Source organism: Neofelis nebulosa, chromosome 2, assembly GCF_028018385.1.
Source record: "Neofelis nebulosa isolate mNeoNeb1 chromosome 2, mNeoNeb1.pri, whole genome shotgun sequence".
Classification (NCBI taxonomy): Eukaryota; Metazoa; Chordata; class Mammalia; order Carnivora; family Felidae; genus Neofelis; species Neofelis nebulosa.
Window position 1 is genome coordinate 151,325,577 of NC_080783.1, and position 27,573 is coordinate 151,353,149.

At 35.8% G+C, this 27,573-nt stretch overlaps 1 protein-coding gene and 1 pseudogene across 9 annotated transcripts in view; one reads left to right on the top strand and one right to left on the bottom strand.

The window, feature by feature from the left end:
• Positions 1–1,142: 1,142 nt before the first annotated feature.
• Positions 1,143–27,573, bottom strand: part of PRKACB (protein kinase cAMP-activated catalytic subunit beta) — a 126,289-nt gene continuing 99,858 nt past the window's right edge. For all 9 annotated transcript variants that reach the window (XM_058716812.1, XM_058716809.1, XM_058716808.1 and 6 more), the window contains 5 exons: positions 24,488–24,614; positions 23,450–23,545; positions 19,817–19,939; positions 7,961–8,125; positions 1,143–4,462 (listed from right to left, as the gene is read on the bottom strand). In XM_058716812.1, the coding sequence (XP_058572795.1) occupies positions 4,337–4,462; positions 7,961–8,125; positions 19,817–19,939; positions 23,450–23,545; positions 24,488–24,614 (637 nt within the window). In that variant the 3' untranslated portion in view covers positions 1,143–4,336. The remainder of the gene's footprint in view (positions 4,463–7,960; positions 8,126–19,816; positions 19,940–23,449; positions 23,546–24,487; positions 24,615–27,573) is intronic.
• LOC131505737 (U4 spliceosomal RNA) lies at positions 16,881–17,029 on the top strand (annotated as a pseudogene).

Genomic DNA, 27,573 nt, shown 5'->3' on the forward strand with positions numbered 1-27,573 from the left:
AGCCATAACAAACTACCACAGAGCGGGCAGCTTAAACAACAGAAATTTATTTTCTCACAGTTCTAGGGGCTAGAAGTCCAAGATCAAGGTGTCAGCAGGGTTGGCTTCTTTTGAAACCCCTCTCCTTGGCTTATAGATGGTCGCCTTCCTCTTAGGTCTTCCTGTGGTCTTTTCTGGGTCTGTGTGTTCTATGTCCTAATGTCTTCTTGTAAATTCACTAGTCATAATCGGATTGGGGCCCATCCATATGACCTCATTTTACCCTAACTAAAGGTCCTACCTTCAAATACAGTCCTATTCTGAGCTACTCATATTCTGAGTACTTCAACATATGAATTCTGAAGGAACACAATTCAGCCCTTATCAGAGAGCCCTTGTCAAAGGCTATTAAAAAAAGCATATAGAAAATGTTCAGGACGGCTGAAATGAAAGCCATTTAACTTCACATCCAATATTTGTGCATAAGAAAAAATTTAAATGGATTTCAAATGATGATTTAGGGTGAGTGAAGATATGGCTAGAATTTTATAATTGGTTGTATAAGGAAATGAGAAAACTGGTATTTTGTATTAAGCCCTGACAATGATAAAATAAAGAAAGCACTGGTGTAAAATAGTAAACATGATATTATAAAGTACATCAATATTTGGAAATGTTTGCAGTAACAATGATAACAATAAAAAATGGTAAGGTGTTAAATACCTAGAAAGTTATTTCTTGAGGTCAAGACAACTGTAGAAACACATACCAATCAGTTAGCTAAAATCGGAAGAGGTACTATGAACCTCAACAACACTTCTGAAGAAAAAGGTAAAAATTCATAGTGCATTGTTCCAATATAAGGATGAGGGCTCCTGCAGTGTCAGTTATTTAAATATGTAAATTTTCAACATTAAGTTAAGAGTAAGTTAGACTAGTAGCATGAGGAAGTAGAAACACTTTTTAGAAACTATGGAATGAATCTAGTAGTTTCTTAATATATACTCAGTTGGACTAGATTCGTGGGCATTGTTCCCCTATTACTCTGTTCCCATCACCAAAGACCAGCATGAATACATAGAAACTAGAAACCTATAGGCATCTGTAGTATCCATGGAAAAGAAATCAAGAGATAAGGGCACCAAATAGAACTCAAGACACCGTTTTATCGTTTGAAGATGCTTTAATTTTGCTGTTATGATTAATTAAAAAACACAGTTGTTTTCAGCATTTCCTAGCTACAATAGTGCATAGGAAATTCCATTCTAAACAAAGAAGTAATTAATGAAATAACAACACACCTTAACATTTACATTGATAGGTTACAGTTTACAAGGTGCTTTCACATACATTATTTCATTTGATTCTTACAACAAGCAGATAAAACGGTCAGTGGGAAAGAAAAATGATTTTTTTTTTTAGGCTTATGATGAGTATTTTCAGGCCAATGGGCAGTCAATACAAGAACATATCAAAAACAAGACAGCAATACCCACAAGCCACAATATCTGTTTTTGGTAGGTTGACAGTTTGACATCGGTTGGATATTTAGCATCAGTGAAGGAGGAAGGAATCAAAACAGACATAAGGTCCTTATGATATTCAAAAAATTGTAAGAACACTGTAAGAGAGAAGAAGAAAGATGCCCTAAAATATCACCTTACCGAGATTTACTTCAAAGCACATTATCCCTTCAAAGTGTCAAATAAAAAGAATTTTGTCATGACATGTGAAAATTAGAAAAGACCTTAGAAACCGCCTAATGGAATTCTTCCATTTTGTCGAAGAGAGAGCTGAGGCCAAGGTCATGCCGACTGTGACAGACCAGACCTGAGACCCAGATGTCTTGACTTTGGGTCCCTCCTCTGCAGTGCCATCTCCTTATCATTTACTGAGGAAAAACGTAATTTCTTCTGCTTCAAATAACGTAATCTGAGGTTAAACACGGATTCATTCCACTGATTTCTTATTCAAATTTTCATCCTGTTCTTGGCTAAATTGTGGCTGAAACTGGGAGTTTTATATAACTTGAAGATATTCTAATTCCGCATCCTTAATTGGTTGGAAATAGACTCCCTTGACATATCTGAAAGCTTGCTCATGTCCTTTAAGTGGAGAGAGAAATGGGAATGGCTAAGTAGCCCTCAAAACCAACGCATGCCGAGAGGTCATCTACCTAGGCAGATTCTACAGCAAGTTGTGCAGGGCAAGTAGTAATTTTATTTAAAACGTCTTTTTAGAACTTAGAGAAATCTTCTTAATTGCTGAAAACTAAAATGTAATAATCAAATTGTCATCCCCATGATTTAGTAAAATAATTCTACAATAATATACAATAAAGCTACCATGGAATTTGTTGCATACATATAGAATACAACGATCAGCATGTTCTTGGGCCAAAAAAAACTGAATGAAAATATTTTATAGAAATGATGGTTTAAATTTATTAACATGAATGACACATTTTTTGTCACATAAAACTTGATACAGCAAAGTATATCATATTTTTCTTGCACATTTTAAATATAAGTGGACCAACTGAAATCAGTTATCAGCTCTTAAATGACATAACCATGCAGGAACACTTGACAACCAAAAGATGTACAGATGGATGCAGAGAACATCCCAGACAGGCTTTTTCAATGTCTTCAAAGGTTTTACAAGAGTGTGGTACGGAGATAAAGAAGTTGTCAGTGACCGGCACCAATAATGAAGCAAATAGAATGCTTATATACATTAAGATCAGTCTGATTAAAAACAACTCAACTTATATGCATGTAAATTGATCATAAAAAATGAACAGAGTTTACTTTCAGCTCTTTTGGTGTGTTGTTTTAAGATAGGTCACTGACACATGGAGATAAAACCAGATGGGAAAATTTAAAAGCAAAGAAAAAAATACTTAAAAAACAGAGTTAAGCCATGGATTCTCAACAAACGTGGAACTAACTGTGCAAAAATGCTTGAAATTTCCACTGACAGCAATGCTGTTGGCAAAAAAGAATTAAAAAAAAATTAAACTCAAATGCTAACATTGCATCTGCATGATCATACATGCTGTGTACGGAAAGAGGCTGGAAATTCTAACGTGTCTAAAACTATCACACCTCAAAATTAAAATACAGTTGTGGCAGTTTTAAAAACTTTGTCCCTTTTCCTCATGGATGAGGCATAGGATGAACGCTGAAGCTACAACAGTGCCTCTCCCTTGGGCTGACAGATACTGTATGCTGGAATAACCTGGCAACAACTCCTTTTGTTCTTAACCGTGACAAAACAAAGCGAAGCAAAACAAACAGAAAAATCCCTATATAAATAAGAGTGTCTCTACACTACTTACAAGCATCAAGCCATTTGTTGGACTCAGCAAAGTAATTGTCCACATTAATGATCTTTTTTAGTTCGTTTTTTTTTTCCCCCCCGTAAAAAATTTACAAGGAGGACTTGAGAAACTAAAAAATTTGTCCCTTTCTTCATCAGTCGCGTTCTGTCAAAATACTGGCTAAAATCCTTACGGAGGAGCGAAGGTGTAGAAATCTTAAAGCCCTAATCCCTACAGCAATGACCAAGTGATGGTCCCCTACCAAGTGATGGGACCCACAGCTTTAGTTTCTCCTGTGAGTGAGCTGCATGTGTCACACTGCACAGGTGGTCACCCGATTACTCACCGGGAGGAAAATACAAAAGGTGGTGAAGGGAGACGGAACCTCTGATCTCTAGAAATCCAAATTGCCGGGTGTAGCTACTCTATATTAGTCTATCCAAATGTCTCACCAGAACGGTGAGTTCTGCAAAAGGTATTGTTTTGTTTTGTTTTGTATAAATTGCCTTGTTGATACGACACTCTGTCTTCAAAAATTGTCAGAAGTTTTGGCAAAACTGAGTCTGAGCTACTCAAAGTAAAAATAATTACTGGACGTACAGCCTCAAGCCATCGACCAACAACCATAACGGCAAGAACTACCGAAGGTAACACTTACCCTTCCTTTCAAATATCACAGAGCCATAACACTGCCCGTCTGAAATACCCACAAAATAAAATGGAGCACTGCTTGGAGAAAACCCGACGAACATGAAAAAGGAAGAAATGGGTGGAGGGGAGGAGAAAGCCCAACCAGAGGGAAGCGGGAAGGTGTCTAGTTGTGTGTTATGGCACAGACAATGCTTGCTTAGCGGTGCCTTGTTACATAGGTGGACGCAGAGCGCACACACGGACGATGGCAATAAAGACCTCACTCAGTCGCTGGAATGACGGAACTAGGTAACTGCTTCAACAAGGACGGTCTCGACTCCACCTGATCTCTCAACAGAGTGCAAAGACTGAGTGTGAGCTCTGATGTCATCTTGTTGCCCATCTTTAAAATTCACAAAATTCTTTTGCACATTTTTCTGTTATAGAGACACGGATATCTTCTTCTTCATAGTCATCAAAGTTGCTGGTATCTCCAGAGCCTCTGAACTTTGGTATGAATGGTGCTTCCACCTGGAAATGTGACAGAAAAATGAAGTGTGATATTTTGGTTTATCATAGGAAAAACGTGTTTGGTCTTCACCCTAATCCCGGGCACAGAGCTCCTTAAACTCTTGGATGTCATAAGTGTTATGTTAATGAGGTGACTTTTGGAAAGCCCCTAGGTAACCTAAGGATGGGTGCTGGTTAGACACTCGGAACTTTCAGTCTCATCTCCTAACCTCCAGGAGCGGGGGTGGGGAGGGTGGGGGGCTGGAGACGGAGTTTAGTCACCAATGGCCAATGATTTAAATAATCATGCCTACCTAATGAAGCCATAGGACTTCAAGAGGATGGGGTACGGAGAGCTCCCAGGCCGGGTGAACAAGTGGGGATTGGGGGAGAGTGGCGTGCTTGAAGAGAGCAGGAAGCGCTGAGCCCCATCCCCATATCTTGCTTTATGCATCTTTTCCCTCTGGCTGTCTTTGAGTTACATTCTTTTATAATAAACTGATAATAGTAAGTAGTTTCTGACTTCTCTGAGCTGCTCTAGCAAATTAATTGAACCCTAGGAGGGGTTTGTGGGAAACCTCTGATCTAAAGCTGCTTAGTCAGAAGCAGGTGCCTAACTTGCAATTAATGTCTGCAGTGGTGGTGGGTGGAGGGCACTCTTCTGGGACTGAGCCCTCAGCCTGTGGGGTCTGCGGCTATCTCCAGGTTCAGCGTTAAGAACTGAGTTAATTGCATGCTGGTCTGGAGAAAAAAAACCAAACCCACAAATATTGGAATCAGAAAGAGGAAAAATGAATGCCTGACAGTTTCTAAATACTAAGGAAAATAAATTCCCACCATTATTATATGGTAGCGTCTTTAAATGCCTTTAACTCCCTAAATGATAACAGCATTAGAAACAGCAGCAAACAGGGGTGCCCGGGTGGCTCAGTCAGTTAAGGTGCCGACTTTGGGTCAGGTCATGATCTCACATCTCATGGGTTTGAGCCCTACATCGGGCCCTGTGCTGACAGCTCAGAGCCTGGAGCCTGCTTCAGATTCTGTGTCTCCCTCTCTCTGTCCCTCCCCCACTCACACTGTCTCTCTCTCTCTCTCAAACATAAACATTAAAAAAAATTAAAAAAAAAAGAGAAAGCAAACAGTAGGTTTGCTATTAATCTCAACATTTTCATTCAAGGAATGGTACAATACTTAAGAGAGTTCTAGGATAATTAACTGTTGGTACCAAAATACTGGCACTTTAGGTTACAGAACTCCAGATTTTCCTTTATCGGTTCCTTATTTCTAAAGCCTTTATATTTCCATCCTTTTCCTTAATTCCCTTCTCTTGAGGTTACAGATAATTCTTAGATATACTTGTTTTGTTGTTGGTGTTTTTTTTTTTTTAAGTAGGCTCTAGGCCCAACACAGGGCTTAAACTCATGACCTGGAGATCAAGAGTCACATGCTTCACTGACAGAACCAGCCAGGCGCTCCTCTTAATCTTCCTTTTAATTCCCAAGTTTATTTTGTTTAAAATATCTAGCTATCAAAACTTTCTGGGAAGTTGGAAAGAAACATGTCCCTTTTAGAAAAATAGCATTGCTAAATTCTGAACATTTTTTTCTCCTTGGATCCTAAAATTAAAATGGCTTTCCTTTATTTAAAATAGGGACTTTATTAATATTAGGTGGTGCACTGAATATGTTTGAGGAGAAGATTTTAATTTTTACTTTTTTAAAAGTAATCTCTATGCCCAACACGGGGCAGAAACATAACATTTTAATTATGAGGAATTTTCAAGATTTTGATTTTCTTCTAATTAATATACTGTTATCCCAATTAAGAGCCCCAAAGACAATATAGATATCTGGAGAGACCAATAAAACAGGAGTCCTTGTTTAATGGGTACACAGTTTTCATTTTGTGAGATGAAAGGGCTCTGGAGAAGGACAGCAGTCGTGGCTGCACAACAGTATGCACTTAATATGATTGACCTGCATGATAGCAAATTTTGTTTTGTGTATTTTCTTACAACTAAAAAATATTGAACTATATATTCTTTTCCTTGAACATTGATAAGAATTCCACATAGTAAATATACAAATATTTTGGAAATTGAATAAAAGCTACCATCAAGGTATGTAAAACAGTGTGGTGTGTAGTACAAGAATAGACAGAAAGAACCCCTAAAGCATAAAGTCGGAAACAGACCGAAGTATATAATAATAATTCAGCAGCATTAGCAAAGGTGGAATTTCAAACAAGGGGTCAAAGAAGAATTATTCAACAAATGGTGAGAGGGTAACTGGCTAATTACTAAACAACGACAAAAAGAAGTTAGATCAAAAAGCACTAAAAGAAAATACAGATTCAATAAATCACCCAAATAGAATTGCTCTTGACTACATAACATATCCAGTTGAGATAATAATGCTAAGGGCTGTTTCATGAATTTAATACCTAGGAAGTTTCTGAACCCATCTTATGAGATGCGGAGACTACTGCCCTCATATTGTTTTGGTCTTTGCTGCATTATTAAATTCTTTTAATGCTTTGTTTTTATATTCTTTTCCAAAAGATATAAACTAGGAAAACCGTGCTATTAATATTAATTTATAGCATTTACATTTTTTTCCTAAGGAAATTCACTCATGTGGCTGCATATCAGTATTAAATATGGCAAGTCTCTGAAACATTAGAAGCTTTGGTTTTATGGAAAAAAAATAAAAAATTAAATATATTCAAGATGACAACACTTTATAAATACGAATTATCTTTAGGAATTTGAGAAGCAATGTTGAAAGAAAAGTAACTCAGCACAGCAAAATCTTTCTTCAATGTCTCAATTTGTTACAATGGTAAAGTGATAAAGACTGAAAAATATCTGATGAATCTAGCTATTAAATGTTATTAAATCCAGCTGTTTGCCAATTCCAGGAAGGAGAATATATTTGTTTATTTTTGTCTTTCTAATGCGGCTTCACATCAGTTTTGAAATGCAAACCTTTAGGACATTGTTTACTTAATAATTACCATAATATTGTGAAGAGTAAGAGGCAAGGGTAGGAAAAATTTGACACTGAACACATTTCAGATTGGGGCGCCTGGGTAGCTCAGTCAGTAAAGCATCCAACTCTTGATTTCGGCTCAGGTCATGATCTCACGCTCTGTGAGATCAAGACCCGCCTTGGGCTCTGTGCTGACAGCATGGAGCCTGCTTGGGATTCTCTCTCTCCTTCTCTCTCTGCCCCTCCTGCATGTATGCATGTGCTCTCTCTCAAAATAAATAAACGTTAAAAAAAAAATTTCAGATTGATGGTCAAAATAGAATATGCCTTCTCTTTTATCAAGTAGAAAACTCATTTTTTTTAAAACTCATTTTTAAGTTGTGGGCTGGAAAGGTCCCTTAAGTCCTGCATAGGATTAATTCAAAGGTAAAAAAATTAAAACCACGTGTTAAGTTGAAAATATCTTTACCACATATAATTTAAATACTAACTTCCAAAAGCTTTTAAATTAAAGAAAGAAATGGCTCACCTTCCTCTGGTAAATAGCAATCCAATCTGTTGTAGCAAACCACTTGTGAGTTTTTATATCACTCACACCATTCTTCAGGTTTCCAAACCGTTTCGTCAAATCCACCTGCAGCAGGTTCCTTAGAAGGTCCTTGAGATCTGAACTGAAGTGCGATGGGAATCGGACCTGTATGAACACGCCATGTGGTCAAATTCACATTCCAGTGGTTATCATGGCCTCACCTTCAACGGACCATAGACATCTGAAGAAAATGCTTTAAAGGGTTAATAGACCCCATTTATGAACTCCTTGCATTCTTACTGTGGTTCTCTACAAGTGCCACCATCACCTTATAACTTGTATCGCGTGTCATGACATTACCTCAGTCGATCTTTATTGAGGTATGTTGTAATATTTGTGTATGTCTGTTTCCCCCAGATCATGAGCTTCTGGGGGGAAGGTACTGTGCCATTTTGTGTTTTTATTCCCAGAATTGATTGTGTCATTTCAAATAATGTAGTTCATCTAGTTAACAATTAGTTATTAAGACCTACTATGTACCACACTGCTCTAGGCACTAGATATATAGCAATGAACTATGACATATTTGGTGACTATGGTATTAACTCTATTCTAAAGATGGAGAAACCAGGATTCGCAGACATTGTATAACTTACCCAATCACTAGACTATAAAGTGGCAGAGCTGGGACTAGAAATCTAGTCATGATTCCTAGCTGCATAAATTTTGTTCTTTATTACACTGTCTTCAAATAAATATAACTCCTTAACATATATATTCTGAGTTTCCAAAGCGCAACACGATGTGCATTCTCATAGTCTCAAAGTAGAAATTAAATCATAAGCATGCAAAGCTAGACCCTATGGCAAAGCCAGACTCGTAACTATAGTCTCCCAATTGCTATTTATGCTATTCTGTAAATAAATGCTTCTCCAAGTGTGCTCCTAGGACCCACTTTCATCAGAGTCAACTGGAGGGGTAGAGGGTAAAAATGCTGATCCTGGGGCTTCAAATGATAGGGGCACTGGGTCTGAAATTCTGAGCTTTTATCTCTATTCATGAAAGCCTGAGAAGCACTATCTTCTCTACTTTGTGCAGAAGTTTTATTTTCTCTCCTAGTGACAGATCAAAAAAAATGTTCATGTAAATAATAAACTAAAGTCATCATCATACCAGAGGAAAACTAAAATTTGTGTCCAACAACCAAGGACTATTTGAAGGTTGAATAGCTAATGACCCAACAGGATTTGGGATCAACTCAAATAAATTAGCAACTGAAAGCCTCATTTTTGCAAAGCCCCTATTACCACAGAGTATAAGAGGGTTTATGTTCCAAAAAAGAAAAAAAAAAAAGGCACATGAATTGCTCCTTCTTTAGTTTTTACTTCCAAAAGTAACGTTTTATTAATATACTGGCTCATTAGAAGTTAGACACTGTGCTAAACTTTATGTGCAGTGGTTCATAACCTAACGTTACGGTAAACATGATTATTATCTCCACTTACAGGTGATACAATTGAAAGTGACACCAAGTAAGTAACCTGCCTAAGATTACAGAGCTAATAAGTGGTAGAGCTATCATCCCAAACCAGGTACTCTTGGCTCTGGAGTATATATCCTTAATTATTCTATACTGTTTTTCATGATTCAATAACCTGAAAAGAGTTATTGTCAGGACACTTCTAAAAGACTGAAATTTTCATCTTAAAAATATTTGCTGCACATTTCCTCACTTATCCCAGTTGGAGTAGAAACTAGAGAATATGGGGTATTCAAAAGGCATAGTGTCTAAAAATAACATGACTTATTTTTATAGTGGTTATATTCCAACTTTGCTTAGATTCCAAAGAAGTAGCTTACTTGAAGTAGAGCTGTCTTTGTTTAGAATAGAGTCCGCATGAACTGTTCAACGTAATGTGCCAGTTATTCTCCCTTTCGTGATGTTTGGAATGGTAGACAATAATGTACTACATATACATTATCTTCTGGGGGTGCCTGTGTGGCTCAGTTAGTTAAGCGTCCAACTCTTGGTTTTGGCTCAGGTCATGAACTCATGGTTTGTGAGTTCAAGCCCCCATCAGGCTCTGTGATTGCAGCCTGGAACCTGTTTGGGGTCTCTCTCCCTCTCTCTGCTCCTCCCCTTGCTCACGCTCCCTCTCCCTCTCTCTCTCTCTCTCAAAAAGAATTAAATAAACTTAAAAAATATCTTCTGAGGGGTGCTTGGGTGGCTCAGTTGGTTAAGCGTCGGACTTCAGCTCAGCTCATGACCTCATGATTCGTGGGTTCGAGCCCCACGTCGGACTCTGTGCTAACAGCTCAGAGCCTGGAGCCTGCTTTGGATTCTGTGTCTTCCTCTCTCTCTGCCCCTCCCCAACTCACACCCTGTCTCTCAAAAATAAACATCAAAACATTTTTTAAATTATCTTCTGAATTCAGGTAACGTGCAATAGAGTGCCTAAAGAATATATACACCTAAATAGAGTAGATCTTTATTTTGGAATGCAGATAAAGCTCTGGTCTTGGATTAATGTGCGTATGTATCTTTGTAATCTTTAGAACAGTGATTCTCAAATGGGGAGCTATAGTAGGGGCTTATGATGGTGGACATCAGCATTTGGAAAACTTATCATGTGACAGACATATCCTCTTCACCTCCATATCACAAGTCTTCTTCCCCACAGGTAGCCCACCTCACATAGTAGGCATGTTAATGATGAGAATCTGTCATATCCTTTAAGTATACTGAAGGAGAAATAATGAGAATCATTGTGGAAGTATTTTTTCCATGACTGTTCTGAAATGTAATCAGAAATGTAGTTTCTTTGTTGATTTGACCTTCCAAAGAGCCATGTTGATTCATCAAATTGAAATTAGCAAAAACCAGAAAATGACTTAAACACAATTACGTTTCAGATGCAAGACTTTACTTATGGCATGTTAACTTGGAAACACCAAAGGTTTCTATCATGGGAAGCATGATAATTTTTCCTTCAAAACTGTATTAAGAGTATTATTTCTATTATTATTATTGATTATAACTGCTGTAAAAATTGAAATCAGAATCCTAGAATATTGGAGCAAAGGAAGTCTTAGTTTAATTTAATCCAAATCTTCATTTTAAGATAAGGAAACCAAGCTCCAGTGAGACTACCAACTCAGTCAGTTTCATTCTTGGGAAAATAACTGAATCCTCCTGATTCCTACGTCTCTCTGATAGTCCATTATGGGGCAAACAATGTGAAAGTAGCTGTAAAGAGCCAGATGTGGAAAAGAAAAAGTCTGGACCCATTAAACCATTAGATCTGAGAGATAAGATTATTGGAAACTGGCATTATTTAACATGAAGGAGGTGTTTGTGCAATATACACTTCCTAGAGTGTTTATTTGATCTTTTTTGCCCGATATTTCCTGTTTAGAATGCTTTAACAACCGTTAGGGACTAAGTTACTTCTAAGTTTCCTAATCTATTCATGAGAATAAATCTATTTCTATAACGAGGTATAGACATCAGAACAAGCTTTTGACATATAGTGCGTATCAAAAAGTTTGTGACAACTAAAAAAATACAGGTTTAGAACACACAGATGACCACCTAAGTCAGTATCTCTGAGAGTGAGTGTCCACTTCATGAGAGCTTCATGAAAGCAGAGACCATAACTAATTTACTGTATCCAGCACTGTCTGGCATATAATATGAGCTCAATGAATATTACATGAATGCATGAATTCACATCTGACAAATAATGATCAAACACCTTCCATGTGTTAGGCACCAATGTGCTTGGCATATAGTAGTAAACAAAATAAGCAAACAGTCCTACCTACAGAGTTTACATCCTAGTGAGGAAGAGAGATGATAGATGATAATTTAGCAACAAGAGCGATCCTTTACAAATGTTGTCATCCTATCACACCTCACAAAGTCTTGCATTGTAAGGTCTTTGATGTTTACTCTGAAGAAAATGGGGAACCACTGCAAGCTTCTGGAAGGAGTAACAGGATCTAATTTAACATTTTTAAAGAACCACTTTAGTGACTCGGAAGAGAGCAATATCAGTGGAGGTGGCAAGAAGTGGTTGAATTCTGTGTGTATGCTAAAGATAGGTAAAGATAGAGTCAAAATGGTTTTCCTGTGCTTTAGATATGGAGTGAGGACTCCAGAGTATGTTCGCCTGAGTAACTGAAAGGATGGTGTAGCCATCAACTGAGACGGGAAGAGCAGTGGGAGGAACAGATTTGCCAGGGAAAACAAAAATCTGTTAGTTTTAGACAGATTGAATTTAAGATATGTATCGAATACCTGAATGGAGATCTCAGGTAAGAAGTTGGCTACAAGGGTCTGCAACCCAAGAGTCAGGTATGGACTGAAAAAGTGAATTTGGAAATCGTCAGTTGGCATTTAAAGTCATGAAACTGGATGAATCCACCAGTGGAGGAAGTGCAAAGGAAGAAGAGGACCAAGGCAAGGAGGATCAACAAGGAGAGACCAGTAATGCAGAATAAAACTAAGATTGTGAAGAGTTACTGAAGCCAAGTGAACAAATAATAAATGAACCACTGAACTAAATTCAGTTTCTGGCTTTGCCACAAACTACCTTTTATCTTTGGGCAATTCTGAGTCTTGATTTGCCTACATATAGCATAAGGGAGTTAAACTGAATAAAATTGAACATTCTTACCATCTCAAAAGTCCCACCAGCCTATCACTTCAATAGAAAGAGTACCTGGGTTCCATTCCCAGCTCCAGTTACATACATTCCCTATGCATTAGGGCAAACTCTTTCACCTTTCTGGTCTCTATAAAATGATGAATACCCCCAGGTGTGAAAAAAATTAGGTAATTTTTATGAAACTGATGCAAGGCACTAATTCAATACATTTTTAATTTTTTCAATTTTTCTGTTAGAATAATATTTTAGTGATCTGAAGCTGACTTTTGAATCAAAGAAGAAACTTGGAAGGCAACAATATCTATCATTAGAGATCTAGACTAGTCTGTGCTAGAAACATCGTTCGGAGAATGCAAGAAGTTCCTTCGTGTCTCATGCTCCACCTGTTCATTTATAGAAAAAGCACTTTCTTCTTTTCTTTTGGTACTTAAATTTGGTAGAGTGAGGGAGAAAAAGGACAACTATGACCCTGTTTTATAAGGACAGCATTGTAATTATAGCTGATACCTTAAATAACTTCATCAAATTTCATTATGTAATATGTTAAACCAACTAAGAAATTCACATCTGAATTCACTTGATAGAATATTGATTCTGTTTTCTGCACTAGTTATACATTTTTTTTTAAGTTTATTTATTTATTTGGAGAGAGAAGAGAGAGAGAGAGAGAGAGAGAGAGAGAAAGAGCATGAGTAGGGGAGAGAGAATCCTCAGCAGGCTCTGCAATGTCAGTGCTAAAGCCTGACAAGCGGCTTGCACTCACAAACACAAGATCATGACCTGAACCTAAACCAAGAGTTGGCCACTTAACTAACTGAGCCACTCAGGCGCCCCTCAGCACCGGTTATAAAGTCTTGTACATTTTGGTTTTAGGAAAATTAGTATTTTCTAAAAATTAAGAGGAAGTTACATCCATAAAGCAAATCTGATCATGTTGTTACCATACCCATACCAGGGGATTTAAATTCACTAACTGCTTTACTTTTTTTTTTTAGCTTTAGAAATAAAATAAGACCAAAATCAAATTTGTCTATGCTCAGCTTAATCACAGAATTACAAAGTTGGTCTTTGAAGAAGAAGGGAAAATTTTTACTGCTTTTCTTCTACAAGTGACAGGGAGATAGTTTAACTAGTCACATTACTTTTTATGCATTGAGATAAAATTTATTGGCTTAAATGACTCAAAAGAGTTTGCACCCAGCCAACAAACAATAATCTGTTAACTTCTGTCCGCAAGCATGCTAGAATAAATTTTTAAAAGTTACCTTTCAAATTAAGTACAGTTGTTTTTTTTTTTTTAAGTTTGTTTATTTTGAGAGAGAGGGAGAGCATACAAGAGCAGTGTAGGGGCAGAGAGGGAGAAAGAGAGAATCCCAAGCAGGCTCTGGGCTATCAGTGCAGAGCCTGACGCAGGGCTCGATCTCATGAATTGTGAGATCATGACCTGAGGCAAAAATCAAGAGTCAAATGCTTAACTGACTGAACTACCCAGGTGGCCCAAATTAGGTGCAGTTCTAAGAAATCTGTATCCCAGTAACAAATTTATCTAGCAAAAATGAGCATATACATTAGTAAATTTTTCAAAAGGCCTAACAACTTTTCACACATTAAGCTTTCTATAGATATGGTACCAACCTCCACACTGCCTCAAAGGACCTGAGGAAACTTAACCAGCCTGGATCTTATATATAAAAAGAAAGATCTAGTACATTTAAAAAATACTTATAAATATTACTACCACAGGGGCACCTGGGTGGGTCAGTCGGTTGAGCATCCAACTCCGGCTCAGGTCATGATCTCGCAGTCCATGAGTTCGAGCCCCGCGTCAGGCCCTGTGCTGACAGCTCGGAGCCTGGAGCCTGCTTCCGGTTCTGTCTCCCTCTCTCTCTCTGTCCCTCCCCCACTCATGCTGTGTCTCTCTCACTTTCAAAAATGAATAAATGTTAAAAAATTTTTTAAAAATAAATATTACTACCACAACTGGGTGCTCTGATCTGTTCTCTTATTTATGCAGAAACAGTGGTAGTTACGATAAATCTAGATGGTTACAGAGGACCATTACCTACCCAATCCTCATTCCTTCCCCTGCAAAACAAATTGCCATCAAACTGCCACTAAAGTAAGGACTGTCTCAAAGCAGCTATTAAGAATTTTAAATGACCACAGCAAAGTGTTAAAAAATGGCCTTGGTTTTAGGCAAATGGTAAAACTGCTTTTGAATTTTAAGAAAATGACTACTGAGTTATCTAAGTTTCTTTAACTACAGCCATAGCCAAATAAAAAATGGCACTTTAATTTCCCCAAAAGCATTAACAATGGTATCTTAGAACAAGTACAGTAGTATTTCTGCCTATGTGTATGTTATTTAGGAAACAGAATGGTGCAGAAAAGAGCTAATATAGCAGGCTTGGGACTGTTACCTTTAAGGAAAGCCTGTTTGCAAGTTTAGCCCTGGGCAGGATCTGGCAATTGGCATGGTAACGGTTCTTCACACTGATACGAAACTTTCCCTAAATAATATGAGTGGTTCACTGTACCTAGATTGTTTGTACAAACAATATGGCTTATGCCAAACATCTACTTTGCTCTGTCAGTTTGGGATGTAGGTATGGGCTAGGTAGAGGGTGTATATGTGATCCCAATAAAATCCTTGGGCACTGAGTCTCTAATGAGCTTCCCTAGGAGACAACATTTACCCATGTTGTCACAATTTGTGCCTGGAGGAATTAAGTTCATCTGTTGTCACTCCACTAGGAGAAGACTCTTGAAAGTTTGTGCCTAGTTTCCTCTAGATACTGCCCCATGAGCCTTTCCTTTTGCTGATTGTACTTACTATCTTTTCATTGTAAGGTATCTTATAATGAAGGTACTTGTTATAATATAAGGGCTTCATTTCTTGAGTATTGCTGTATGTTGAAGTCTTTGGGTCTTCTTAGCAAATCACCTAACCTGGGAATGGCTTTGGGGACCCCTGAGACAGAAAGGAATAGCTATTTGGCTGCTAATCAGTTACCCTTCATGTGAATATGAATTTCCTTTCAGGAAAAAATGAACTGACTCTTTGATCATTCTATATATATGTATGTTTACAACTTTATATTTTGTATAGCGTCTCCTTGTACATTTTTGGTGCTCATTAAAAGTGGAATAATATTTACTTTACATATAATAGAGCTCAGAAATTTTTTTTAAATTTCATAAGTCAAGGACTCTAAAGTTATGGTTCCACAACAGCTGTTACTTGACTGCCTTATTTCAAGTATCATTTTTGAACACAATATTAACTTATATATTTCTCAGAGTGATGCAGTTAAATAGAGTTGCTGTAGGAACCATAACTGATTCTTATCATAGAGTATATGGCACTGAAGTATGGAATTTAAAGACTATATACAGAAACTCAGTATATATATTGCTAAGAAATGTCAAATTTAATGTGAAAATTATTAAGACGTTTCTGTCAACTGTGCATTTCTAAACCTGAACCTTGATATCACATGAATAATTTGACATTTAAAATACCACCTCCTCCGTTTTTAAAGGCAAAATATGTGTAGGAGAGAATCTAACAAGCTGATTGATCATCTTTCTGTGCATTTAAAAATACCAACTTGAGTTAAAATATTGTAATAGAGAAAATACTTAGCAACCTAATTTTCAAATATGTGTATTTCAGTGAATTAATCACTTCATTAAATACATTTTATTTTAATTTTGATGTTACTGATACCTATAATCTATGGCTTCAGAATGGAGAGAGTAATCAATATAAAATGTTGCATAAAATAATAACACACTTTTAAAAAATCAGCAAAAATAATTATGATTGAAACATATTTTAAATGATATATCATTCAAATCATTAAAGATTTTTAAATACAAATATAGGATTTGGAAGACCAAAATTTGAGTTTTAATGACTTGAGCAATGAAAAAATTTAATTAGTTATTCTCCAATTTGGCTTTTATTTACTAACCAGAGAGATAATAAACTTGTAATGTGTTTGTCATGTAGATAGGGATACATTCCAGTTTGGCTTTGAGTGTTGAAACAGATGGTTTTACTGGGAATGGTGCATATGAATATGACTTTATGTTCACACAGTGTAAATCCTAGAGATCTGTTAGTACCAATATTCTGCTTCATGAGTTCTACTTTAAGAGCAAAGGGGAAAAAGGAAGAAAATAACTTTATTTCCAATATGGGACAAGATAATCTGGCACCTTTAGTTAAAAACAATAGTATACCAAGCTTTGCACCATGGCAGTATCATAGCCAATGAGGTTTATCCGAGGCGCGATTATTGCTAATTGAAAAACAATAGTATACCAAACATCCTATCATATTTCTAAACAAGTGAAGAAAGATATCAGATATTGTGATAAGATAAAATTTTATGTTGCCATTCTTCTAATAAGGTGACTAGGATTTAAACAGTTATGATTATAGAATATTTGATACGAAATAAAAACATATTCATAAACAGGTAAACATTTTTTTCCACATTGTGGAACGATTGGCTAGTGAAGGCCTATTCATACAGATGAAGACAGACTCATTTTAAACAAAGCAATTTTTCTAAATAAGGGAAATTTAGTTATGACAGCATCCTTGTCAGAGAGTTTTACTTCTTTTATAAAGTATAAGTAAAAGCAATGTAGGAGCTTTGTAATGACCTATAATTAAATTAGAAGTAGAATTTCTAATAGCTATTAGTAGAATTTCTGCATCCTTGGTCTTTGCTGAACACTTTGATAAAACCCTGAACTGTTTTATCTCCATACATACACCTGTGATAAAGTTTAGTTTATGAATTAGGCACAGTAAGAGATTAAAAACAATGAACAATTACAACAATATGCTGCAGTAGTAAAAGTTATGTGGGTGTGGTTTCTTTCTCTCTGTCCCCCTCTCAAACTATCTTACAGTACAGTACTCACCATTCTTGTGATGATGTGAGATGATACAATGCCTATGTGATGACATGAAGTGAGGTGAATGACACAGGTGTTGTGCTGTAGTGGCCGGCTATTACTGACCTTCTGATGATGCCTCAGAAGGAGGATCGCCTGCTTTGGACTGCAGTTGACTGTAGGTCACTAAAACCGTAGACAAGGGTGGACTACTCTATGCTTCTTTCATTCAGTGATTTTAAAGTATTTCAGTTCCCTCAACATTCTTCATATGACCTTTGGGTCATATTCTTTCTTGAGATTTTACATAATCACCTTTCAAATTCTTAAAAAATTAATACCTGTCTTGCACACTACTTTTTCTTGATGTTTTGTTTATCTCAAAAGTTCTTTTACCGTGCCTTTGATATTCTGCTGGATGAAAACAGTTACAAGGATGAGAAACCTGAGGCCTAGATACCTACAAATGTAACAAGGACAGCAGTGATACCTAATTTAAGTATTCCCTTCTGCCTTTCTGTATTACCTTGGTGTAAATCTTTCAACACCTAGCTTAGTTATCTTTAAGAAGTATTTAATTTTTATTTTTGACATAGTTGAAGTATAAGTTCTTTAGTTAGTCCCCTAGTTTGTGAATACTGCCATAACATAAAACTTTCATAAAGTGAAGGGAAATATAACTGAAAATCTTGTGATCCCTGTAGACTACGTATACACTATAAGATATGGAACAATACCGTGTTGAGAGGTGGATTCTAGGGGGCTGGATAGACTCATTCTGTTGGTGTCTTGTCCTCACAGTCCAGCTGTGTGGCATCCATGATTTAAATTTGAATATTGGTAAAAAAGATAAATTACTACATTAGGGACATTCAGGTGATATAGGTGATATAAATTTTAAGTTCATGGAGCTGAGGGTCAGCTTTTACACTAAATGTGAAGTGTGAATCTGGCTGAGGTATAAAGAAATAGAGACTTTTCCTCTATGTCCTTCCAGATTCTCTAGGTTGATTAGGCAATTCTCTGCCTTAGACTAAGGTTACAAAATAGAAGAAAGTCAACTACATCACATCTCAGGGTACTGTTATGTCAAGATTGATGCTCTGTTTCCTGGTCATATTCTAAATGGGGCTATGTGATCTAAAGAAAAAAGAAAGATAAACAATGGGGTGTACCACATGTAGGAATAGGAAAAAGGGAAAAATGGGAAAATATCCCTTCCTATAAGCTCTATCATAAATGTATAGAAGGTCTTTTTGGAATTTTTTAAAGCCTATTCTTTCTAAGATGGAAAGAATCAGACTCAACTCTATTAAAATTGACTGTAGTATTTTTTTTTAAGTTTTTTTGTTTGTTTGCTTGCTTGTTTGTTTGTTTGTTTGTTTATTTATTTATTTATTTATTTATTTGAGAGAGAAAATCCTAAGCAGGCTCCACGCTGTTAGCACAGAGCCCAATGCAGGGCTTGAACTCAAGAACCGCAAGATCATGACCTGAGCTGAAATCAAGAATTGGATGCTTAACCACTGAGCCACCCAGGCTCCCCGACTGTAGTATTTTTTTAAAAGTGTATGCTAAGGCAAGAATGAATGGTTTGTTTTGAGATACTTTTGGAAACAAAATTAGGGATTACAAAAGAAGGAAGGTTTATGGAGTAATTACAAAATGTAAAATACTATGATATAGTGAATCTACTCATGCTCAAAAAAAAGTTATTGCCATATTTGCTAAAGATCAATGGCAATTATACTCACAATCAACATGAACAATTATATAAATATCCTTTCTCTGAACTTCCATTTTATAAAGGCTTATCTATTTTGTATTTGCTTCCAATTTTGTGGTGTTTAGCATAATTCAAACAAGACTCTCCTGAAAAAACAAGGAGATACAAAAGCAGCCCCTAAAACTTCTCTCTAAGGAGATACCCACATGAAATAACTAAGTAAGTAAAAATTTACTTACTTAGAGATATATTGAGAATGAGAGGTATGATCCTATATTTTATAAGTGATAAAAAAGAAAATTGCTTTATCTTTTTGCTAACTTGTTTGTAAAACTGCCTCATTTTCTTAAGAAACTTCAATGATTTAATGTTTATTTTGTTACCTTAAATGAATGCTAGATACAAAGACAGGAACTATAGGTATTTTTGTATTCTTCCCAATTTAGGGTAATTATTCTGATGACATCAAATGGTTTTAATATACAAATCTTACATTTCATTATAGAAATAACAAGTAATAGAGGAATCATAAAATGTATTACTTACCTTTCCAGAAACAATCTTTTCATAAATCTGAATTGGTTGGTCTGCAAAGAATGGGGGGTATCCAGCTGCCATTTCATAGATTAACACTCCTAATGCCCACCAATCCACTGCCTTATTGTAGCCCTAAGATAAACCAGCAGCAAATATTAGTTATTACTTAATCTACCAGAAGGGAATGAAGTCATAGATGATTTCAAAATGATCTTCAAGCATATGAAATTTGTTAAAGAGCACTTGCTGCGCGGCTATTCAGGAGAGAATAAAAAATGAACAAAATGTATCAGATCACACTTGAATTAAACAGGGAGAATTTACAGATATTGGCTATATTCCAATTATATTGGAATTGGAAATATTATTAAACCTCGTTCCTAAAATCATCAAGAATATTGTAGACAATAAATATCCCCTAATTACCTGGGATAATTTAATTGTTGCTCAACAATAGGAAGGGACTTGCTAAATTACTTTTTCAAGTCCATTCTTGGTCCATAACCTTATAAATCAGGTTTTCTAGAGCATTCATAGAAAGGCCAAAGGTTTTTAAACAAAATAGTAGATACTGGACTTCGTAGTAAACAGCAGAGTTGACTTCAAAATACTCTATATTGTTGACATTAGGAGGGTGATTATACTGGGGCATTCTCTTCCACTTCACAGGATCTTTCTTAATGAAAGCTACAAGTTTAATTTGGAGCCTAATAAATGTAAATATTTAAGTTTACTCTAGCTATCCTACTCTCTTCTCATCTCTAAAAGGTGTACAGAAAAGATAACTAATCCTTGAAGTTTTTGTAAGAACTTTATCAAATAAAAGGAAAAAATGTAAATAAAAGTACATTGTAAACCAAAGGTACAATTCTAAAGTTATTTTTGTTTTTTTCCATACTAAACTTGCTAAAATTAAGAACTAGCAGTATTTGTAAGAAAATAAAAGTAAAATATTAACATGTTTATATAAAGTTTGTTATCAACTATGGTCAATGTCAGCTGGCACAAAAGATTATGGAAAAAAATTCAACTTGATCACGGAGAGAAATGAACTGAGTTTTTGCCAGATCTGGTCTGCCCTCAAATTACCTTCACCACTCCCCACACTCCAAAGTTTTGTCAAAATTTTAGCTTTACAAATCATTTAATTTTCAAGTTATTAGCTAAAATCTAATGTAGATATTTTTTTCTGCTTCTGTATGTTTTTTTTAAAGGGAGACTAGCGTAAGATGAATAGCACTTTGTTTTGCTAATAGAAATGGGCATCAACTATGCTTTAATTCCTTTAAGTCACTAGTAATGTCATTCATTATGATATTTTTAGTATAGTGGAAGCACGTGATGTTGAGCTGGATCCTTTTACTAAGCTTTGGTTTCTATGTTGAGATTTTGTGCTAATATTTATAAAAAATATGCCAGATACTTTTAATACCCTAAGTATACATTATTAAAACAAATCAGTAAGAAAAACTAAATTAAAATAGATAAATGGGCAAAGGACATGAACTAATAACTCATACACACAGAAAAAACCCACCAAATGTCTGTAAAGCATTAAAAAAATCTAATAATCAGACATGAGACTTAAAATAATGAAATACCATTTATTGCCTATTAAACCAGTAATTATTTTATTTATTTGTTTGTTTATTTAAAAGTTTATTTATTTTGAGAGAGAGAGAGAGCAGGGGGAAAAGAGGGAGTAGTGAGAGGGAGAGAGAGAATCCCAAGCAGGTTCCGTACCCTCAGTGCAGAGCCTGATGTGGGGCTCAAACTCATGAACCTTGAGATCATGACCTGAGCCAAAATCAAGAGTCGGATGCTTAACTGACTGAGGCACCCAAGTGCCCCATTAGTAATTATTCTGAAACTACAAATGTCTAATGCTGGATACAGTGTGATGAAGTAGTAGGAGTATAAAATGTTACAATCTTTTTGGAAAGCACTTTGGCAGTATTTATTGAGAGACTTAAAAATATTCATACCCTTTGTCCCAGTAATTCTACTTCTGGGAATCTGTCCTGAAAAAATAATTTGAAATGCAGAAAAAGCTTTATGTATAAAATATTTATGTTTATCACAGTTATTTATAATAGCAAAAAAAGAAAAAGAAAAAGGAAAAAGGAATGACTTGAATATTTAGCAATAGAAGAATGGCAAAATACTTTATGATAACATTTCAAATAAGCCATTAGAATGTTTGCGTGCTTGTTAGCATTCAAGTGAAAAAAGCTGAATACAAACTGTACATTCACTATATCTCAACTATGATAACACGCACAGAAAAATATATTGAAAAAGGCTACCTTGGGGCACCTGGGTGGCTCGGTCGGTTAAGTGTCCAACTCTTGATCTTGGGTCAAGTCATGATCTCACAGCTCATGAGTTCAAGCCCATGTGGGGCTCTGTACTGATGGTGCAGAGCCTACTTTGGATTCTGTCTCTCCTTTCTGCCCCTCCCCTGCTTGTGCTCTTTCTCAAAAAAATAAATAAATAAACTTAAAAAAAATTACTTTAAAAAAAAAGCTACCTCTGGGTAGTGAGATTATAGGTTTTTTTGGTTGTTTCTTTTGATTTTTCTGCATTTTCCAAATTTTGTAAATGAACATCTATTACTTTTATAATATATATGCATTTTTTAAAGTTCTGGTGCTTATTCTGTCATTATTTGGTAGGTGTACTTACAAAAGAAATGTGTTAACAGCAATGATATTTAGGTTATAAAAGACTAAAAAGTTATAGATGATTTAAATTATAAAGTTGAGAGGAAAGCTGAATGAGATCATTTCTTTTATTCTTATTATATAGTTATTTGTAGTTATTCAGGTTGTAACTATCAAGGCATGTGTGTTATCCCTTTCTCTTTCATTGTTCCTGTTTGTGCTCAGTTATTGTTAATTTTTCCTGTCTAGCTGTTTCCACCTAGGGATGGCAGTGGAACGGAGAACAGAATGGAACCATCCTTTTAGGTATGATTATAGACTTCTCTTACCATATTTTCACTGTTTTGAAAAGTAGAACAATCCTCAACAGATTATCAACAACTGTCTTTCAAAACATGGACTTTTTTTTCTTTTTATTACATCTATATGAGATGATGTATGTTAATTAAACCTATTGTGGTAATCTATCCCACTATCTATGTAAATCAAACCATTACACTGTATGCCTTCAACCTAGACAGTTAGGTCTGGCAGTTACTTCTCAGTAAGACTGGAAGAAAAAAATATGGATCTCGAGATCAGATTTATTCACATTAATTTTTTTTGAAGTATAGTTGACATACAATATCCTATTACTTGCAGGTGTACAACATAGTGATTCAACATTTTATATACACGATGAAATGATTACTATGACAAATCTAGTTACCATAGGCCACAATACAAAGTTATTACAATATCATTGACTATTTTCCCTATGTTCTACCATACTATTTCTCTTAGATCCAGAGTTAAAATTGAGAGGTTACTGAGTTAGTGGTAGACTGCCACTAATTATTATTTAGTAATCAAACAGACATAAATTCATAATTTAGATTAAGTAAGAATGTAATACTAGATCAGTAAACTGTTTTTATAAAAGTCCACAGTGATGCATGCCTTATATTTTTACTCTTACATAATGACATTATAAATATACCTTGCTAAGGATTATCTCTGGAGCCAAATATTCTGGAGTGCCACATAATGTCCAAGTTCTGCCTTTAACTCTTTTGGCAAACCCGAAGTCTGTGACCTATGAAAGAAAAAAAAAATTGTGAATATTCATTATTTCACAATAAATGTATTTGTTGCACCTCAGTTCAAAGTTAAAAATCAGGGTTAAAATTAAAACCATGAAAAAAAATTAAGTCAGTATAACTGAGACCAATCCATGCAGGCCACTATTAGTGAATGAAGGTTCACTCTGGAGAGCCTTTTCCTGACTCAAAGAAATAAACACACACAAAATGGTAAAAGTAAATGCTTTTTAAAAAAATGAAGCAATGCTAGAAGTATTTCTTGAGTCCAAGGATGTGCTCTGCCATTAGTTACGTCATTGGCAATACAAAAGTATCAACAGGAGAACCTATTGGTAAGTGTGTAAAAAGGGATGTTCTCGGTCTATTCACAGAAGTGGAAATAAAACACCCCCACCAGTTCCGTATTGGTAGCCAGGGCTCCTTTGGCTGCTGCTGTTAAGGAGCACAGACTCTGGGGACAGCTGGGTTCAAATTCTGACTACCATTTACTGCCTGTGTGATTTGCTGTGCCTTAGTTCTGTTAGCCTCAAAATGAGGGTAATAGCATACTTACGCTTTATAAGGTTATCAGGACAAAAAAAGATGATACATGTAAAACACTGGGAATGATGCCTGGCACTAAATGAGAGCTCACAAATTTAGCTATTCTACGTATTTCTGTACGTAGGAGCCTATGTTCATTCAATTCACAACTGCAGACTATGGGAGGTATAAACAGGTTCTATTCTTGATGGGATTTTTGGTCTCTGCAATAGTGGCAGAACCGTGAGCTCATTTAAACTATTAGGAAGACTGTTAAGCTCTCCCATATGCCAGACATGATGCTAGAAATAACTGTCTCACTCAAAGAAAAAACATCCAATATTGGTAGTTGAGGTTAAATACATACAACTTTTACGTAGTAATACATTATATATAATGTGTTCAAGTCATACCTGGATATAACCTTGGTGGTCAATTAAGAGATTTTCAGGTTTTAGATCTCTGTAGATGAGGTCTAGTGAATGGAGGTACTCGAATGTTAGCACTATCTGAGCTGCATAGAACCGTGCATGGGGTTCACTGCAAAGAAAAAGAAAACACTGATTTTCTGTAAAATGGGTTAACACATGGTAATTAGTAGATTATGGAAAAAATTAATATAGGGTAGAAATATTTTGGAAGCAAATTTTTTTTTCTTTTAAACATTTAAGAATCTTGTTAGTTTCTGAATATCTACTAAACCTCTGAACTATCTTCAGATAATAATACTTTAATATGCTTTATGGGGCAGCATACATTGAAGAAAAATATAACTCTAAAACAGCCATCTTATTTTAAATTCTTAGCGGCCATATTAGAGGCTATTGATACCTTTATAATTATGTCTCACTTTGAGAATGATTGAAAAGCAAACATGTCAATGCATGGTCTATCAGGCCATTGTTACTGTTGATAAGCTCCATGTATCTGTCTCATAAATTTCAAGTGCTTAAAGAATTTCACTACACAGAAGTTGTTTAACTGCATTAATCTGAAGACTGATGCCATTTGACCCAGACTATTCCTATTACAAAAACAATATATTCTCATTATTAAAAAAGCATAAAAAATATAGATGGAGGATAAAGAGCTCCCGTAATCCTATCCAGAAAGCATAGATACAATCATGGTGTCTGAATTTCCAAATCTTCTACTATGCATGTTTATACAGATATATAAACACAGGGGTAATCTGTATGTTTGTGTAAACACGTACAGTTCTTGTATGCACAGATTAGATCAATTGACAGATCAGTGTCATGTTTATGCCACATTCAGAGCATTACTCCAAAGGATGTACTGATTTTCTAATTTGAGTTTCTATTTCATCTTGTAGTGTATACAATGAATTCTGCTAACTGGCCTGATACACTGCAATGACTTTCAGATTTATGTCCTCAATGAATAACATGAACTATGAATAGAACTTCCCTCAAGATGGCTGGCATGAATTTGATCTCATAGCACCAGAAATAGAAATTCCAAAAAAGATTATATATGCTGCTCCTTTTGCTTGCACTCTATTTCCTAGGTTCTAGCCTAATTCATATCAGGTGCTCAGTAAATGTTTGTTGAATAAATGAATATGTAAAGAAACAAACTTTGGGGGAGAATATTTTATAATACCATTACAGTTTCAGCCCCATCTCAACACCATAAATTCTGTACCATAGATTGTATGACAAGAAACAGGGGAACATTTTAAGGGGAGACTGGAAGAATCATCCTGGTCATTGAAATATCCCTAACTTTGGAAACATTTGACCTGGAAGGCCCCTCCAATTTTCTCCATGCATCTATAAATACAAGATGCACTTAGCATCTTATAAATAGATATAAATTTATCATCACAAATATAAGATGTACTAAGCATTTTATATTTACTTCCACACACTGATATTTGATTGGAGGAACACAAACATTACATAGATCTGTGATCCAATTGTTGAAAGATGAAAGCAAAATATTCTATTGGAAGACTTCATGCTGAAGCAGCTTTAAGTCTAGACAGTTGCTATTTAAGTAGAGAATCATAATGACTGCCCTGATTCTGATTAAAGCCATGCTCAATAATAACTCAATATTCTTCTTGTCTTAAAGTTCCTAGGATAGGAGTTAACAACTTGTCAAGTGTACGTGTAGTATGAGTGAAAAGTTAGAAAAGACAGTGTGTCTCAATAGTGAATTATTGCAATCAACTCGCTTTCCTCCTAGTACCAAGTCAAGTATTAAAGAAATAGGAGTGTGGGTAGTTGCAAAGGAAAGAAGTTAGTAATGATAGAGAATGGACAAAATATTATTTGAAGATAGGTTTAGGTGTAATGCTTCAGTGTAAAACTTTGAATTATCAAGGCCAATCTGAGGATGCTGGGCCTGCATGGACAAGGGTAGTAGAAGAGAGGACAACAGGAGGTAAAAGGAAATCATTCAAGATAAACAGAAGTTGCTTTGCATCAGCACAGTGCCTGACACGTATTAGGTGCCTTACCATATCAGCTCAATAAGTGAATTTTGGCTTAGGCTTCAGGTAACTAAAATAACTCTAATGTTGGCCCATAACTGAATACGATCTTGTGATAATCTGAGTCTATCATCATCTCTTTCTGAATCGGATTATCATCATCAGCCAGTTTGCACTCCTGTGCGTGCTTTCATCATACCAGCTCATAATGTGCTAAATGAAGCTGGACGTGCATTCTTTCAGTGATTACTAATGAACAGTAGTAGCTTACAAATTATTACACAGAGGTAAAGTTAACAGAATTTATAACCTGTTTTAAAAAAATTTTTTAACGTTTATTTATTTTTGAGACAGAGAGAGACAGAGCATGAATGGGGGAGGGGCAGAGAGACAGGGAGACACAGAATCTGAAGCAGGCTCCAGGCTCTGAGCCATCAGCCCAGAGCCCAACGTGGGGCTCGAACTCACGGACCACGAGATCGTGACCTGAGTTGAAGTCGGACGCTTAACCGACTGAGCCACCCAGGAGCCCCAATATAACCTGTTTTAAAAACTGTGTGGCCTTGTTAGCAATAACCTAATAAGGTACAAACTCTTTTTTTTTTTTTAAATGTTTATTATTTATTTTTGAGAGAGAGAGATAGAGAGAGAGAGGCGGGGGAGGGGCAGGGAGAGAGGGAGACACAGAATCTGAAGCAGGCTTCAGGTTCCAAGCTGTCAGCACAGAGCCCAACACTGGGCTTGAACTCACCAACCATGAGATCATGACCTGAGCCAAAGCTAGACGCTTAACCAACTGCCACCCAGGCGCCCCAAGGTACAAACTCTTTTAAAATTACGTATATATTTTTAAAATTCAACAAAAACTTTAAGGAGAATTAAATTTGTGCAAAATGAACTTCTTAATCACATCACTATGATGCCATTATTATCTTTTCCATTTATTCCTTTCTTCATCTTTACACAAACCTCTTCCCCAGAGTTGTAGTATTAATATTTGTTCAATAAGTACTAGTATGTTTAAATTCAATTTTTGCA